The sequence below is a fragment of the Crocuta crocuta genome, unplaced genomic scaffold (genome assembly GCF_008692635.1).
Source record: "Crocuta crocuta isolate KB4526 unplaced genomic scaffold, BGI_CrCroc_1.0 scaffold72, whole genome shotgun sequence".
In the NCBI taxonomy this organism is placed as follows: Eukaryota; Metazoa; Chordata; class Mammalia; order Carnivora; family Hyaenidae; genus Crocuta; species Crocuta crocuta.
The window spans coordinates 6,996,965-7,016,385 of NW_027529427.1; the positions used below are offsets into that span (position 1 = coordinate 6,996,965).

Here is a 19,421-nt window from a genome sequence, read left to right on the forward strand (position 1 = left end):
CTCTCCACAAAAAAAAAAAAAAAAAAAAAAAAAAGGAAAATAAAGCAAAGTAGTGTGGTGCAAACTTTCAAAAAGCAGGGGATACCTATTCCTTTGGATTTCTTGAGGGAAGGGGCCTGTATATGTAACTGAAAAAGGAAGTGCTCTGCAGTTGTTTCCTTGACCTAGAAGAGACTAAATAGGAAGAAAAACCTAAGTGAAGATAAAGAACTTGATAAGGTTATAAAACACTGCAAAAGCCTGGTAGAGGTTTGAGATTCTGTCCATTAAGATATTTTGAGAAGAGATTAAGATAGCAATTACAGGACTTGAATGATTTAACTCATTGGCTGTCAAACTCTTTATCAGGACCCTTTATGCTCCTAAAAATTATTGAGGACCCCAAAGAGCTTTTGTTCACTTATGTCTATTTTACTGTATTAGAAATTAACACAGAATTTTATAATGTAATAACATAATAAGCCCAATAATATGTTGACATCAATAACATTTTTACAGGGGCACCTAGGTGGCTCAATCAGTTAAGCATCCGACTTTGGCTCAGGTCGTGATCTTACATTTCATGGGTTCGAGCCCCGCGTTGGGCTCTGTGCTGACACTCAGCTCAGAGCCTGGAGCCTGCTTCAGATTCTGTGTCTCCCTCTCTCTCTGACCCTCCCCTGCTCTCTCTCTCAGAAATAAATAAAATATTTAAAAATTTTTAAAAATATTTTTACAAAAAATGACTTTTTCCAAAACTAAAAGATTTAGTGAAAAGACAGCACTTTTACATTTTTGCAGCCGTCTTTAATGTCTGGTCAGCTGTATGAAATCTGTTGCATTATTATTTTTTTTTGAAATGTATAAAGAAAATCTGGCCTCACGCAGATATGTCATTAGAAAAGAGGTACCTTCCATGTCCTCTGAAAGAGTTTTGAAATCTACACTTTAAGAGTCTCTAATTAAATCTTAGTTCCCTGACCAGCAGAATTGCATCCCAGGGCACTTGTTAAAAATGTAAAAATTTTCACCTCATCCCAGGCAGATCAAATCAAAACCTGCATTTTACAAGATCCAACTGTGATTTGTTTGTATGTTAAAGTTTGAGAAGTGTGAGCTACAACAGTGATGACCTGAGGTCCTTTCCAGTTCTGTGTAACATAGACTAAATAAGATAATCCCAAAGTGTTATTTGAAAATAATTATTCCATCATTCATGAAACTTTTTTACTAGTATTAAAAGTAACCAGACTGATTTAGAAATATTATCCTATTTAATTGCATTTTTTGTGACTTATTTAGGAGTTGCTTTTTCACTTTTTTATTTTATTTTTTTAGAGAGAGCAATGCGAGTGGGAGAGAGAGAATCTCAAGCCGCCTCCACGCTCAGCGTGGAGCCCGATGTGGGGCACCATCCCATGGTCCTGGGATCATGCCCTGAGCCCAGATCAGTAGTCAGATGCTCAACAATTGAGCCACCCAGGTGCCCCAGGAGTTGCTTTTTTTAAAAAGCAAAATAATAGGTCAAGCTGTGGAAAAGATGTAATAAAAAGCTTGAGAAGTTCTTTAAGTCAGTGGAATTCTTGATTTCTAGGGATACTGTAGGCATTCACTTGTGGTTTATTTTTTCTCTCAGAAAATATAGTTCTGTATTATCTACAGTCCTTTATTCTGTCCTATCAGTCGTTATATTTCTTACCTGGGAAATGCCGTCTTGATTTCACCAATCTTCATCTGCATCTTCTGACTTCCAATGAAGAATAACATTGGCCATGTCCTTTTTTAGTTTTCTAAAGTTTTTCTCATGTTTTGAGTGCTGAGATAAATGTGAGTCTTAAGTAAATATCAAGTTATACAATGATTTATATAATTATATAAGCAGTAATGATGACTCTTGTGTTGAAGTGCACCTTGACTGTTAAGTCTGCTTTGTATATAAATTTAACTAACTTTTTAAAGTGTCTGTTAGTTAGAGGCACCTGGGTGGCTCAGTTGGTTAAAGTGTCTGTTAGCAGGGCGCGTGGGTGGCTTAGTCGGTTAAACGTCCGGCCTCGGCTCAGGTCATGGCATGATCTCACGATTCGTGGGTTCGAGTCCCGCATCAGGCTCTGTGCTGACAACTCAGAGCCTGGAGCCTGTTTCAGATTCTGTGTCATAGTCTCTCTCTGCTCCTTCTCTGCCAATGCTCTCTCTCGCTCTCACTCTCAAAAATAAATAAAAACATTAAAAAAAATTAAAGTGGCTGTTAGCATCAGTGCCTAACTATTGCACATTTATTAAGGAAGCATGCTTGGTTATCTATTGAGAGACCATAGAGCTCCCTGAGGCAAATCCCCTACCATCCCCACAGATCCCTTACCACTACCACCAGCCAGTGCGCCTCTCACTCCATATTTCTGGTTTCCATCACAGATCTATTGTATACCTTAGTAGTAATCAATAAACATTGAAATAGTAATTAAAGGAAAGCAGATGGATTCCATAGACCTAAAGAAGTAGGGGATTTTGATCTCCTTCAGAGGGTCAAAGACAGTGTTCCTGTAAAAGTATGTTTAATTTGAGAACTTTATTGGCCTACTGTGACAGAGGTGGTGAAGCAAATTTTATATAATTATCAGTAGCTTCAGCTCCTTGGCACTCTTTACCAGGAATATTTTAGGATTTTTGGAAGAAGTTCATGCCAGTATCATTCCCTCTTCTATGTTCCCATCATACTATGCCTCTGTTTTATTAATACAATATAATAATTATTGATATTAACTATTATCCCCCCTCCCCCATTAGAACTGAGCCCCTCAAGAATAGGTTTCTTTTTTCCTCTTGCAGAGCAATTCACTACTACATGTCTGACCCTGCAGTGGTGCACTGTCATACAAGTAGTGGGTGACAGCAGTGTAAATATTAATAAATAGTACATCCTTTGTGCCAGGCATTGCATTAAACACTTTGCATATGTTACATAATTCTTCCAGCAAACTGGGTTTGGAAAAGGGTAAATGCTATTATTAGCATTTTGTGAATATAGGTCTGAGGCCTAAGATTATATATTTAGAAAATAACAGAGCATTCTATTATTTTTGTTATTATCTGATCCCAGATCCCCTGCTTCTATCAAAATGCTGCATCAAATCCATAAATGTCAGTTATAGTATCAGTCTGTGACCTAAGGGTATTTAAACTTGTCTGTGTAAGTGCTGATGTAGAAGGGGTAAATATAGACAATATAGACTGTTGTTTAATAATTACATTCTACTGTGCACTGATAATAAATTGTTATATGTCATTGTTCTGTACATGCAATTTATTCAGGTCTGTACTTGAAATATTCCTTGTTCAGAGAGGCTTTCCCTAAAATATTTTTCAGTGTGCATACACTTTGCTTCTAATCCTTCATAGTTTTAGTTTTCTTCATGGCTTTTGTCAGAGCCTTACGGTATTCATCTGAAGCCCAATTAGTATGGATTCTATGGATTGGAGATTTTATTTGACTTGTTCTTCTTGTATTTGTAGTGTTTTGAGACTGGCAAGTCATAGGCACTCAGTATTTGTGAAATGAACACACAAATAAAGAATTGTAGAGAGTGAAACCCAATTTTACATTGCCTTTGGAGGAACTGAGCTCTGGAGTTGGGTCTGCTTGAGTTTAAATCCCAGCAGTGTCATTTCTTGGTTGTGATACCTTGGGCAGGTTATTTAATTTGTCTGAACCTAAGGGGTTTATGAGATTTAAATGAGTAATGCATGTAGAACATAACAAAGTGCCTGATGTGCAGTTATCAATCAGTACTTAGTAGGTATTGCCGTTATTATCATGTTTAACATCCGTATTATGTGTTTAGTAGTGAAGTAAGTTCTCTCTCGTTCCATTCTTTATCCAGTGACATCTAGTAAGTCACAGTTATAAAATGTGTTTAAGTAACTTACAGTCAAGTTTTAGAGTAGAGTGAATGAGCTAACATTTATTTGTAATTTTGCTTCTTGCCAATAACCTTGAAAGTGCCTTACATATACTATCTTATCTTTATCCTGGTAAGTAGATAATATCTTCATTTCACAGATACGAAAATAGAATCCGAGGTTAAGCATTTTGTCCCATGGACATGCAGAAGAAATAATAATAATAATAATGGTGGTGGTGGTGGTGTCAGAAGTCAGGCATCACTAATATGACATTAATAGAGACCTTAAAATTTTTTCTTTACTTGTTTTTTAGCTTTTTTTTTTAGACCTCAAGGGAAAAACATCTGAGAGTAAGGAAATTAGGGTACATAGACAGCCTAAGACTGGTATAGCAGGTTTTAGCCCTGTACAGAGAGGTTCATGATACCTGTTTAAAGGAGAAAAACTTCAGTTATCTTGAAAATCTGCCATTGGTGATGAGAAAATCCAAATAAGAGTAGTAATGTACTTAGCACAGTTTTTGTCTGCTACTAAAAGAATAGAAACTACAGTAAGCAATAGCGTCAGTTTTTTATATGAAGGATAGTGCACTTGAAGTTGGAACCATACACAAGCTTTCATGAATCCAGAGAGTAATGAGCCTTGGGGAATCATGAGGTAAACTAATTTCCTTTGATAGAGCTAGGTAGATTTGGTAGGAAGTTTGAAGAAGTTTGTTTTCCAATGGGATCATAAGGTTTGTTCAAATTCCTGTAAACTAATGGTTCATACCAATAAGAATCTGGCTGAATCCAGCCTCATAACAACCAAGTTAGAAATAATGGGGATTTTTAATTACTTTGTTTGTGTAATTTGACTTTGTCACTGATTCCATTAGCCATTGGATTGCTAGGTTTGAACATTCTGTCTGGGAAAAACAGAATAAAGCAGTTAGGGTAAAATTCCTTTTACTTTTTATATAACAGACTACAATCCACCCCACTTTTTTTTTTTTTAGCTGAAACAAGTGATTCCTGATTAGATAGTATTTGAAAAGTTGAGGAAAACTGTTGTTTTTCTTTAGCAGCTGGAATTTTTATGCTAATCCAGAGATCTAAATCCACTGGAATTAGCCAAAATGATTCCTTTATAAATTTTATTCGTGTTTCTATCCAGTAAATTTGGATTCTTCATGTAAAATAAAACTATGTGTATCATGGGCATGTAGTATCTTGGGACACTTTACACTATTTTCAGAGGCATTCCATTATTCTGTGATTTGACTAAGATTAAAGGTTCTTAATCAGATTGTTAATCTTAAACCAAAGAGTTCTGAGTATCATTCTTAATATTTTAGTACTAAGGAACTTGGGAAATCCTTATTTCAGAATTTCTTTAAAAAACTTGTATTTTTTAAAATTTTTGCTGAATATTGGAATTCACAAGGCATTAGACTATAGAATAAAAACTGGTAGGATATAGAATGATAATTTCTATATTTAAGTATGTTATAGCAATATTGAGTTTCTTGGTCTCTTATAAATAACTTACATGCTAAAAGATATATAGATACTTTGTAATTGCTACCTTCTCATTATATATGATTTGAGGTATACCTTGAAAGAAATGTAGAACTCAGTTGGCTATAAAAAGTAGGGAACAATAAGAGTGTTCTTATTGTGAAAATGTGCAGTAAGTATTTGGTGAACAAGTAACCAGTTTGGATTTATTTGCAGGAGATAAGAGTAGAGAAGAAGGTGGAAGTTGGATTGTGAGGGCTTTTCACACCAGAGTAAGAAAATTAAAAAGACTGTAACATGGGCTAGAATTAACATTGAACTAAGCATTGTGGATCTGGATTCTAGATTTTGCTTTACCATTGACCAGGCCCTTACCCACAGAAACCGATTCTGGTTTTTTTTTTTTTTAATTTTTTTAAATGTTTTATTTATTTCTAGGAGAGAGAGAGAGAGACAGCGTGAGCAGGAGAGGGTCAGAGTGAGAGGGAGTCACAGACTGAAACAGGCTCCAGGCTCCGAGCTGGCAGTCAGCACAGAGCCCGACGCGGGGCTCGAACCCACGAACCGCGAGATCATGACCTAAGCGAAAGTCGGACGCTTAACCGACTAAGCCACCCAGGCGCCCCAAACCGATTCTGTTTTATTCTAGGTGCTAAAGATGATACAGTGTGTCTGGCAGGTGTCTAATAAGGACTACAGTACACTAGACTAGATACTTCATAGATGCCAGTTGAATTAATGAATTGATTCTAACTTTGATATGGCATTAAATCTCTCTGGGCCAAAACGGTCTCATTTAAATAAGGAGGACATCTCACTCAGTTTGTTTCTAGATCTGTGATCCTATGGCAAACTTGTAGATGTGGAGAACTATTAACCATTTTTGAGTAGTGTGATGTGAGTTAAATGATGTCAAGTGACTGGAAAGGACTAAATGTCAGATGATTAAATGAAGCCAGATGATTCAGCTGGCCACAATATAAAATACAAATTGGAGATGGAGAGAATAGAAACAATGAAATCCATCTGAAATTGGTTAAGTTTAAAGAGGTGAGGTGTTAATAATCTGGACTTTGGTGATCACAGTTGTTATACAAAAGAAGCAATGATTTTGAGAGGTAACGAAGAAATTAGCAAAAATCTCGTTTTGCCTGGTTAGAGATCTTTGTTGGAAGGACAGTAGGAATACCAGTAGCAGAAGTATTTACCAGTTGCTTTAAACAATTTATCTTTGTTTAACATGCTCATAGAGAATAATAGTACTTAAGTGTTTTGGGAGAAGAAGCATCCAAGAATGACTAAGTTTTCTATTCTGGGTCATGGAAATAGTGATGATATTATTGAAAGAAATGAGGAAATTTAGAGAAGAGCACTGACTTTAAGAGAAAGCAGAATTAGAGCTCAGATGTAAACTGTTGTGCATATGTGAATGGTATTTTTACTATATATGTTGAAAACTATGATATATAGAAAAGACTGGTCTAGATATTTGTGCCTCCATTATACCCCTGTCCAAAAAAAGTGATCTCACTGTGGTTTAGTGTGTTGCCCAGCAGAGTTTTAAAATCCAGGTAACAAGCCACCCGTTTTCTAGCTCTTTCATTTTCATTTAGCTAACATAGTCCAAGCAAGCTTACTCTCAAACATTTAAGTTAAAGGTAATGCTGGACCACATTACTGTATATCTGACTAATACCTGACATTCTAGACTACCTACTTAGTAATGAATTGTATTGAGCCAAAGATCAGTAGCAACTACTACTTTGAACTAGCTTGTAGAATAGCCATTTCTAGCCTTTAGAGTAGTATTCCTACCGAAGAGCTTCTAAGCCCTTATCTTATGTTACTGTTGTTGAGTAATTGAAGCCTTAAAACCCAGTCTTGGTGGGGATTCCATCTTACCAAATTATAAGGGATAAGAATTTTTTCTGCTACCCATTATAATAGTGCAATGAGCAGTGCTTTTTCTACTATCTTTGTTAGTGCCATGAAGAAAAACAGTTCTTTAATCACTAAAGTCAAAGTAGTAGTTATATGGGTCTGTGAGATCTTCCCGGGAAATAGGAATATCTTTAGGTGATTATGCATATCGAAGCTTTTAATAAAAGGGAAGGGAGGAGTAAATTCTTAACCATATCTATGTACTAATTCACAGTTTTTTGTTTTTTTTTTAATGTACCATAAGAGAATAGTACAGCTTTAATATCACCTGTTTTTAAATTAGGTAAACATTTCAATTAGGTAAACTATTCACAGTTTTTGAGTGAGTTTAAGGGATGTGGTTCAGGTCCCACACACAAACCTGATGTATGAGAAGTTGACCTGAGAACGTAGCCCCAGTATCATGATTTCCTTCAACAGTGTTCTTTTGGCTACACATTCAGAGTTTATGTTTTGGTTGTTGAACTCAATCCCCATTTTCTTTTAAAAGAGTAGTTCCAACATGATGAGGGGTGAGGGAGTGTTTAGGTAAATAGATTTCTAGTGTGGGTTTTGATATCAAGGAGGCAGAACCTGTGGACATAATGGGTGGAGCCATGAGCAAGGAAAAAATCTCATTTTGCTTGTCCTACGATCTGTTGCTTTTAGAGGAGAAGCAGGAGGTGCAGAAGCAGAACTGTTTCCCTGCTGTTCAGCTGTAGCTTTGTTTAAAGGGCCTATCTAGAATAGGTTATTAGCCAAGCAAAGCAAACTAAGAATTGGAGAGTCTGAGAGTTGGAGGAGCATGGCTAGTGTTAATCAAGAAACTGTGCTTCAATCTGACTTTGATGTCTGCCTTGCTTATGCTGTAGGCTAATTTACTCTGTGAATTTAAGTCTTACCAATTTCCCCACTTTCCTCTAACTGTAACAAGTCTGCTTTGCTCTTTGTGATGGATTTTACCAAGAAAGACTTTTGCTCAGTGTTTGTCATCGTAAATTCTCATTGTTGTTGCTGTCCTCAAAAGGATTGTGTAAATGAGGTGGGTAAGAATTTCTAATAAATACAAAAGGTGTATTGTAGCCATTTGGTGATATTTGAAGCAAGTATCAGTTAAAGTACTGAAATTGTTTACTTTAGAATGCTTTCTAAAATACTTGACATTTTGTGGTTTAGTTACTTTATACTACATTTTGTATGAGGAGGAAAGAGGCTTTTCTCAATTCTGAATGGTTAGAGAAAGTTTTACTTTTATGAAAGGATACATAAATGTTATCCTAACACATTTGAAACCTAAGCTGTTAAGAAGCAAATGCTGGCAGTTTTTAAGACCTAGAATATTGAACTAGAGAATATCATTATTACAATTCACCTTTATTTTTTCTGCAGATTACTTGGCAAACCATAAGTATGTAGAATTCAAAGAAAAATTGAATCTATAAAATGCATGTATTATGTGATTTCCATTTTTCTTAGTTCAAATCAACATTTTATAAACATTTGTGTTATTAACTTCTGATGTACCTTGGAGGGAGTCATGGTTGTTTTCTTTTTTTTCTTTTTTGAGGGCTCTAAAATTGCCTTTGTTTTTGTTTTAAGAGAATACATCATTTTTTTAATACCCGGAAGTATCTTAAATTAGATATTCAAGAAGATGTTCAAGAAGTGCTTTTGTCTAATACAGGGAAACATCCTACCTCTCCCACATGAAAAAAAAACATAACGTGGCACTGTTGCCTCAGGGCGATCCCTGTGAGTTACAAAAGTAAGCAAGAGTATTTCTAGAGACAATGGGTTGCTGGCTGTAGAAGAATGGAGTATGTCTCCTTAACCAGATTTTTCGTATGTATAAAATATTAGCCCAGTTTTTATCTGCCTTAGTACTCTTTTTCCTGTTTCGTGTTTTTAAACCTCATTCAGAAGAGGTAAGCAAAAACTTTGCCTGTACTGGTCAGAACAGGACTAGAATAGTACTTAGTAGGGCTAAATCAGGAGTAAAGAAAAGGGATGACATTAGGAAGATTTTAAAGGCTCTAAGTTGATCGTTTTTGTTGAAGTATGTGAACTACGGAGGGGAAAAGATAAAATCTTACCAGAATATTTTTTCATCATTATTTTGTTCTGTCTGGTGCTTAGAACCATGTTTTAGAATAATTTAGACCAATTTTTTTTTAATTTAAAAAAGTATCAGTTACTATAAATATTTTAAAATACATCGAGTTCTTTTTCCTAAGAAGCCTGTAAGTATGATAAATGTATCAAAACCTTGTTTTGTGCTTGTTTATTTCAAGCAACTTTCTATTTTATTTTCCAGATGACTTTTCTGTAGGTCACTTTCAGGATTAGTGAGGTTTCATGCTCATTTTATATTTTGTGGGGCCGTTTCCAATATACAGTCCCCATATATTCTTCTCAAATGATTCAGAATACTTCTGCCAGATATTTTGATAATCCTGGCTTCTTGATGGTAGCTAACTGGTAGCTGAAGTTTCTTCTATCTTTTTCATTATCTAAGTGGGTAACAGTAAACTGCATTAATCTTTTAATACCAGCTGCTGGACTGGTAAGATATGTCTGTTTTATGAGATCTTGGAACCTGCAATACATTTTTAAGTTGGCAGTGGCAGTCAGATTGCCAATTATATAGCACTGGTGTGGAATTTTCTGTATTTGAATCTTGAATAGGTTGAAAAAGCAGCTTAACCTAATAAATTTAAGGTGTTGTATTAAGCACAGTTGCTGGTTTTGCCAGTATGACCCTATGTAGCTCATTTGTTCAACTAATATTTCTATTTATAAATAGGAATTCCTATTTGTAAAGTAATGAATGTTTACATGGGTAGGATTATCAAGAGGATTATTTATTTTTAAGAATAACCAAGGATGAAATCTTGGTGATTATTTTTCAAGAGAATTCTTTGCTTCCTTTTAACCCTAAGCTTTATTATCTTTAGTGATTGCCTCTGAATTCAAAAGGGACCTTAGGTCAGCAAACTTAGTAATTCACAGAGCTTTCAGTCTAGATACCACATTTGATTCTAGCTGCCGTGAATGTAGGTTGGCAGGTTGGACAGCTATTATCCCTGTTTGCTAGACAATGAATCTGAAATCATCTTTCCAATATGCTTGTGCTAAATTGGAACAGAACTTTTAATATAATCAATATGTGTGTTTTATTAATATGTAGAGTTTTTACTGCTAGAAGGCCAAAGTAGATTCCGTCAAAATAATACATGTTTATGGAAGAAGCATTTTTCCTAGTTATATCTGTATTCTCTTTGGCCACTTGCGTGTAATATTTGAATTGGCCTTTACATGCAAAGGCCAAGTATGTATTAGTGTCCAGTTTTACCAAAGAGCATTCTTTTAGATAATTTTCTGCTGATAGTTCTACAGCATCATCCTTTTTTAAATTCTCAAATAGTTCCTATTTTCTAAAGCCCTCTACTTTGAAATACCATACCAGCTTGCTCAATTAAAGCAACCTTTTGCTTCAGCAGCATTATTTTTCTTGTTCTTGTTAGAATTACTATACGAAGGCAAAGACCAGTTGGGAAAACTTAGCTGGATTTGAAAAATAAGAAGATCAAGGAAAATAAACTAGTGATCTTTGTAGTCATTACATAGAAATGAAGCTATTAAATATATGGGTTTAACTTTAGGGTCAGCCCTACTGACCTTGCTGTGGAAAGGTAGCCCTTAGAGGTAGAATCCTCCAAGTCAGGAGTTTTGAATAATGCATTTGAGTAATGATGAGAATTAGAGTTAATCCTTTGATGCATTTCATTACAATCCATGCATTTCTGTGATTGTCAAATTATTTTCACTAATTTTGTTTTAATTGATTTTGTCACTAAGACTAGATGATTAAAATTTATGTACTATATTCTAAGTTTTCTAGTACCTCTCCCTTATTTCCTATTCCCTGTGTTTTATGTGTTTATGTACCACTTGGACAGTATATCAGTGCAGCTACTTCAATCCATATGATTACTTAGATAAGGAAGGAATAGAAAATGAGGTGATTTTCTCCATATCACTTCTCAGGAGTATTTTGTTATTCTTACATCGTGTGTGTATTTTCCACACATTGCTAAAATTTTATTTGCAAAGAGTTTACATTTTTATGAAGATTCTAAAATGCCATATAGTATTACATACAGTAGTATTGAATTTTCTTCTGAAATTAATTAGAAATCTTTTATATGGATCTGAAAAATCACTTTTCATTTTATGTTTCATATGTGCCAGACAATTTGCTCTTCTGTTATCATGCCAAACCAATCCAAATCCTTAACTGCTATACTCACTTGAGTTTGTTGCAGAGTACTATGATAATAGAATACCTGCCAAGCTAAGCATGTGAATTCATGCCCGTTCATGGATTCACCGTTCAAAATAGTTAAATACTGTGTTGATTAATGTGTTAGGGAATAAGGCTGAACAAAAGATCTAACCAGTTAGAACATTTGACCTTCATTTTAGCCAACAACTTCCTTTACCTGAAACACAGCCGAAGATGTTGACAACAGCCTAAATTTTTCCCTAGCCAAATATAGAGGCCATGGAGGTAAGAGACCCCACTGTCTGACTGTTATTGTTGTTTTCTTGTGGGAGCTAAATTGCCACTAGTCAACTCTGACCCTGCAGTGGACCAGATCCTACAGGCAAATCAGAAAAAAGCCAGAAGGCAATCTAATAGAAGCTTAAGAGGCACAAAATGAAAGTTCAAAGACCTTGCCTTTATTAATGTGTTTCTGTTGCTATTTTTATGTTTCTCAGGGAGTGAAGCCTGCCAGTTTTGACAAAGTAGCAATTCCTGAAGTGAAGGAAATTATTGAAGGATGCATAAGACAAAACAAAGATGAAAGGTAAGTTGCCACTTTTGACTTAGGTATTGCTTAAAAACCTTAAATGTGATATGTCTGAATACAGTACTCAATCTAAAGTGTATTTAATATTTCACTTGTGATTAATTTCTCTATTTACATGGAATATCTTTAAAATTAGAGGTCAGGGGGTGCCTGGCTGGCTTAGTTGGTAGAGCATGTTACTCTTGATCTCAGGGTTGTGAGTTCAAGCCCCACATTGGGTATAGAGATTACTTTAAAAAAATAAAAATTTTAAAAAATCTTTTAAAAGTAGACTTCTGTCCATTTAAGGTAGTATTGAGATTTGATATACTGAAATGTGAAAATGTGATATGGTAGGATTTAAGTGAACCAGAACCTAGCTACTACATTCAGTTACAACTACTTACCTGAAGTGTCAGCATGATTTATAAAACTCAGTAGGGTTCAATCTCTTTCTAACCAGCAGATCTGTTCCTTAGTTCTTTACCCATTGAATTCTAGAAGGTGAAATAAAATCTTGGCTCTTGGAAATCAGCTCAACTATATAGGTCTTGATTTGCTGTCATTATGCCAGAATTGAAGAGCAAAACATCAAAATTCCTTTCAGTAAAGAGAGACAAGTTCGCCCAAAGCTTAGGAGGAGATATGGCTTAGTCATTTGTACTAACAGGACTTTTCTCAGAGGAGTGGCAAGTATCTGATCTGTCATATAGCTGATTCATCACCCGTTAGGCATGGCAAAGATCCAGTGTGTGTTTATGAAAAATAATCTACCCTCACCATCCCCCCTCACCTTCCAAAAAAGGAAAAGTAGACCGGCCAGTACAAATATAAATTGTAAGTTGAGCACAATCTATCTCCTGAAGAATGAGAGCAATCAGGTATATCATCCAAACTAAAGAATTCAGTATCTTCCCTTCTCCAGTCTCATTCTTTTTTCATAACTTTGTTATTTGGAAGAGCTTAACATCATAATCTTTAAGGCTGTTCAGTAGAAGTTTAGTTTGGGTTTCTAATTTTATATACAGTGTTTGGAAAGGAGAATCCCTATCTACTAAGAACTTGTTTTTACTATAAACAAAGGAATATTTGTTTCCAGTCTTAGAACCTATTACTGTTTCTTTTCTGAATGATACAGTTTACTAGATTACTGGTATTTTGAAACCATTTATCTAAAGAAGATTATTCCACAATCAGACTTCTTGCCTAGTACACAAACTGTTGAACAAGGATTTTAATTTATTGGGGTAAATAAAGTTGTAGGAGGTAAAGAACTAGAAATCGAAAAACCTATTTTCAAATTTTGATTCAACCATTTAAGCCTTCTAACTGTGAGCAGATTTTCACCCTCTCTGAATCTCCATTTCCTAATAATCAGAAAATAATAATTCATTGAATGTTGGGGGATTAGATGGGACCATACATAAGAGGAGATTTTGTTAACTATAAATTCTATATAAACTATGGGGTATTTTGAAGCTCTGATATTCTGTGTATTGCTCTTATTAGCACATCGTTAAATAGAGATTAGATCACTTAAAAAGTATCACTTTCAGTTCTTATTTATAAATGAGATTGTTCTGATGTTCTATAACTTGAGATCAAAACTATAATCACTATTTACATGGAGCAGTGTAGAAATGAGTTATAAAATCTTGGTTTTTTTAGTAGTCCTTTTTTATTATGCCAAGTATAACAATAATCAGCCATACTTGAAAATGTTTTAGGGGCGCCTGGGTGGCTCAGTCAGTTAAGCATCCGACATCAGCTCAGGTCATGATCTCACAGTCTGTGAGTTCGAGCCCCGCTTTGGGCTCTGTGCTGACAGCCCAGAGCCTGGAGCCTGCTTCAGATTCTGTGTCTCCCTCTCTCTCTGCCCCTCCCCCACTCGCTCTCTGTTTCTGTCTCTCAAAATAAAGACATTAAAATTTTTTTTAAAAAATTGTTTTAAATCTAATGCATTTTGTTTTGTTTTTTCGTTTCACTTCTCTCTCTTTGGTAGATATTCTATCAAAGACCTTTTGAACCATGCCTTCTTCCAGGAGGAAACAGGGGTACGGGTAGAATTAGCAGAAGAAGATGATGGAGAAAAGATAGCCATTAAATTATGGCTTCGTATTGAAGATATTAAGAAATTAAAGGGAAAATACAAAGACAATGAAGCTATTGAGTTTTCCTTTGACTTGGAAAGAGATGTGCCAGAAGACGTTGCTCAAGAAATGGTAAATTAGCACTGATCTGCCATATAAAAATTGATATAGATTTATAAACATTGATATTATTGAGCAAAAAAGTTTATGAAGCAGTGTGGATGGCAGATCTCATTGATACAAAATTGTGTTGATTGATGGCCCCAAAGTTATTTTTATTTGAGGAAAAGATAAATAAATGTAGATAGATAAGGATGGATGGATGGATGGATGGATGGATGGATGGATGGATCGATCTAAAATGTATTCTGAAGTTATCTGAAAGGCTGTAAGGTTGAATGACTCCTAATCTGCATAAACCTATTGAGTTAGAATGACAATTTATATTTTCTAAATATCTAAATATTGATCAGTTATTTGGATAAACTCTAAATATATTATGAATTGTTTTTCCTTGAGGGACTTTTCAAGATTAATTATTAGTAGGCAGCCTTTGATCAGTCACTTTTTGAAGTATGTCTAAAATATAACTTTTCAGAAAGGAAACACTTCACCAATTTTAGGGTTGCGATATGCCTAAAATAGTGAATATGCAGAGATACTCCTAGAATATCTCTGCTAGAATTTATAAGAACCATTCAATAGAAGGAGTCAGATATGAAAGAGATCTTAATTTTAATTGTTAGTTATTTATACCATTAGAGATTTGTGTTTTTATTTGTTGTTGTTTTTTAACTTGCATGTATTTACCATCAGGTTAAGTTGTTGCCTTGTGAAGCAAAGTTAAAAACAACATGGATTAATATTAATAGTTACATGTGAGCGGGAAATAGAGTGAATAGAATAAAATGAGCCTTATTTGGTTTAAACCCTTTGGTTTTAGGCTCCCCATTGTGTTGTTAGAAGGTACACCTACGCTGAAAGTTTCTACAAAGATGATGGCATCCACCCCATTAGTATCTACAAAAATGGTGGAGAAATACATAATGCAGACCAGTAACTTCAGTTTGGTTTAGACCAGTCCTTAGAGAGGTCTTTCTCTTCCCCGCTTTTCCTACTTTTTTCCCCCAAAGATGCTTTTTTTGTTTTATATTTGGTTTGTTTTCTTTTGATATTGTACTGCTTCCTAATGCACTCCTTTATCCTATAGGTAGAGTCTGGGTATGTCTGTGAAGGTGATCATAAGACCATGGCGAAAGCCATCAAAGATAGAGTGTCATTAATTAAGAGAAAACGAGAACAGCGGCAGTTGGTGCGGGAGGAACAAGAAAAAAGAAAGCAGGAAGAGATCAATCAGAAACCCCAGGTAGAACAACAATCAAGTACTTCCCAGGCAGGAGTCAAGCAGATCCCATCTGCTAGTACTGGCATGCCTCCTGCTTCTACCACATCAGCTTCAGTTTCTACCCAAGTAGAACCTGAAGAACCTGAGGCGGATCAACATCAACAACTGCAGTACCAACAAACTAGTATATCTGTGTTATGTAAGTATTTTGGGAAATGGACAAGTATGCTAAGGATACTCCTAATTGATTTTTCATCTTCTTATTCATCATTTTTCACTGACCTCTTGGCTTGAATCATGAATCCAATATATAATAAATTTGAAGTGATTACCATCTGCCTTTTCTTTCTATTCTGTCATCTACCACTAACAGACTAGGACAGGACAGTAAGGAAATGTGATTAGAATATAAAATAATTTTCCAGTTTGTAGATTTCTGCTTTTCACAATTCCTTAAAATATTATGAAACTAATATTACTAATAATATAACTGGAATTTAAATAAAAACTTTTTAAAAACTTACATCTACAAAAATAAATGAATAAAATGAAATGTAACTGATAATGAAAAATGAACAAGTTTATCTTAGCTATTTGTAATTGAATCCATTAATCTAGTTCAGTCTTTTTTTTAGCAAAGCTGAAGAACATACAGACTAGAAATTAATGTGGCTCTTAGTTTTTGATTGAACTACCTGCTTAATACTAAGAATGCACTGCTCTCCAAAGTTAAGACTGAAAGCTACATCAAACCTATGGCTGACTAACAGCATTCCATTTTAGTTCCCTTATTCTTCAGGTAATAAGATTTTATGACAGCGATGAAGTTTTTTTTAAAAGACATTAAAACTTTTTCCATATGGATCCTTCATGTTTTTAAGCATAGAAATCTTAGTAAAATAGCTAGTATTCATTTTTTAGTTTAGGTCTTTACAAAGAAGAACCTGACCCTAGAGTCATGGGTTTGTGATGGGAAAATATAAACCTCCTTTTTGTGATGTGTGTCTCTGTGTTTTTTTGGCAATTTATTTCTCCTTCAGCGGACGGGACAGTTGACAGTGGTCAAGGATCTTCTGTCTTCACAGAATCTCGAGTAAGCAGCCAACAGACAGTTTCATATGGGTCCCAACATGAACAGGCACATTCTACTGGCACAATTCCAGGGCATACAGCCTCTGTTGTCCAAGCACAATCTCAGCCTCATGGGGTATATCCACCCTCAAGTATGGTAAGTAACTGCATAAGAGAGTGTAAGCCTATAATGAGGGCTAATAGATGTAATATGTTAATTTCAGATTCTTTCTACTAGCCAAGTAATAGCATGAGTCTGAGGTAGATAATATAAGTGGTATGTTTCTAAAGGAAATAGGTTTATTATAGAGTTAATTGTAGTAGTTCAGTTAGGCCAGAACATAAACATTAATGTAAGAGAATTAGCTGAACTTCCTAGCTGAAGAAACTATGTACAAAATTTAGACTAATCTGTACTTGATTAAAGATAATGCCCTCTTTTGCATTTTAGAGTTGAAACTGTTCAAATCATTGTAAGTTGGACATACAAATAATTTGAGGGTGGGTGTGTGGAGTGTTTTTCAAAAGCTTACTTAAAAGAGTTACTAAGCATTTTTTGTAAGATTTCTTATTGTATAAAACACAGGTAAGACATTTAAACAATTATAGAATGCTGCATGTGAGTACTTTAGAGTGAAGAAATCCTCTATTTGTATGACCATTTAATTTAGCGCTTGTGTTTAGTTAACCATCAGTTGCTATGCGTGTTCCTGCCTTGAAGTCTGTGTTGAACACAAATTCCTTCCCCAGTATACGTTCATTTGCTTTTTCTCTTTATTTGGTATGGTTTTATTACAGATTTATTTTCAGAAGCAACTTATGGAGATTATTTTCTGAAATATTTTACACACTTATATGTAAACACAGAAACACACACTGCCCCATGTTTTACATTAGCCACTCTTGCTTTTCATATAGAAAATGTTAAAATAGGTCATCAGGTAATACCCCATTTCTTTTGTTGACTCTCTGTGAAGTCTCCATGGTAAAGTACATCATCTGCCTCAGGAAGAAATTAGAGAATAACTGGTCACTGTATAGCACTTGTTTAGTGAGATCTTTAGACAGATTTTTTTCTCTCTTAGAAAGCTTTTAAGTCTGAATTTTGTGGAACTTTTGCTCTACATTAAGTGAAAATCTTTCTGTGTTAAGAAAATACTTCTGTTTGCTCTGCTCTTTTGTCCTACAGCTTGGAATAAAAGATGTTTGTATGTTTCAGAGTCCATTCATGAGTCCTGCATTAGCTAGGTCTCAAGATGAATGGCCACAGTAACACAGAGAAAACTACTAATACACTAATGTTTTCTACTTTTCCGACCTTTAAAATAATTAGGTAGGGTAGAAGAACTTAAAAAGACTATATAGATGCATTTCTGTGTTCTGACAAATATATTTGTCAGCATTTCTTGTCTGTTTCTACTTTTGCTCTGATTGATTTTTGTGGATTACCATAACTAGATTTCTTTTTTAACTATTTTTAATTTCCTTGCTTCCCTCATCACAGGGAATAAACATTAGGTGTCTTTATTTTCAGAAAGGAAATAGAATGATCATTCATGAAGATCTTAAATATTTGAGCCACAAACATAGTTATATTTATTTATTGATGCTCTGAAAGCAGACTGTTAATGACGGTCTTGCCTTTTAATGACAGTATTCTGTGGAGATATCATGAAGAGTCATCAAATACTGAGAATTTCTTTTAATCTTATGATTCTTTTTATTGCAGAAAGAATTTACTGTGGCTTACAATAATATATCACTTATGTGGAATAAAAAAATTAGAATAAAAGAGAAACAAGGGTGGAGAAAAATAGAACCAGGAATGAACTAAGTATGATGAGTATGATGATGCTTAAGTACTTGCTACTGGTAGCCCACAAATTTGGTTCAGAGCATTCTATGCAGCAGTTTCAGAAAAGAAATGCAGTCAGTTATACAGTTCACAATACCTAAAGGGAAATGACAAACTTGCTCAGGACAACCTCAACAGTATTAGGTGTACTGCTTTTTTAGCTATATTAAAATTTTTATGTTGGGGCACCTCAGACTTTATAAACCTAAGCTGAATCTCCAATATGCCAGAAAATTATTAAAGTTTTACCTTCAGAGATTCACATTTAAGGTATTGTCCCATTGACTACTTTAGTAAAACTATAGAATGTGTCTATGTCGTGTATTACTTCTAGAAAGCTAATGCTTTTCCTATTAGAAAATGGCTTTTTAACCTTTATAGATAAAGATAGGAAACGCAATAAATAAAATACTCTGAGCCAACAATTCTTTTAATCTGATGCCTTCTAAAATAGAATTGAGAAACCTTCCCTGAGATTTCGAGAGTTCTTGCCCAGTAATCCAGTCTTAAAGTCTTCTACACAGTATAATGTACATTAAACTAATAGAATTCATTCTTTCTTAATCTTAATAAGTTTGCAGAAAACCAAGCGAGTATTCACTGTATTCCCTGTCTGTTCTACTACTTCAGTCAATTGACTCTTCTTATTCATTCATACATTCATAACAATTGATATAATTTCAGAATACTTAGGAAGATAATTGATCATTGTCGTGGTTTTCATAAAGAAACCTGTACTTGGCCAACAGTGTAGAGAGCATAGTTGTGATCTTCCAGGTGTGTTTTGTGGAATTAAACCTCTTCTCAAAAAAATTGGATTTGTGGGATTGGGGGAAGATGGACACTTCTTTAGGTCAGCTATGCCCTATTATCATTGTACATTTGGTTATTTTATTTTCAAAGTACTGT

The 19,421-nt window shown here is 34.8% G+C and overlaps 1 protein-coding gene across 7 annotated transcripts in view; it reads left to right on the top strand.

Moving 5' to 3' along the window:
- Positions 1–19,421, top strand: part of WNK1 (WNK lysine deficient protein kinase 1) — a 148,462-nt gene that overhangs the window by 86,610 nt on the left and 42,431 nt on the right. For all 7 annotated transcript variants that reach the window (XM_077759218.1, XM_077759212.1, XM_077759214.1 and 4 more), the window contains exons 5-8: positions 12,081–12,169; positions 14,154–14,373; positions 15,452–15,785; positions 16,627–16,814. In XM_077759218.1, the coding sequence (XP_077615344.1) occupies positions 12,081–12,169; positions 14,154–14,373; positions 15,452–15,785; positions 16,627–16,814 (831 nt within the window). The remainder of the gene's footprint in view (positions 1–12,080; positions 12,170–14,153; positions 14,374–15,451; positions 15,786–16,626; positions 16,815–19,421) is intronic.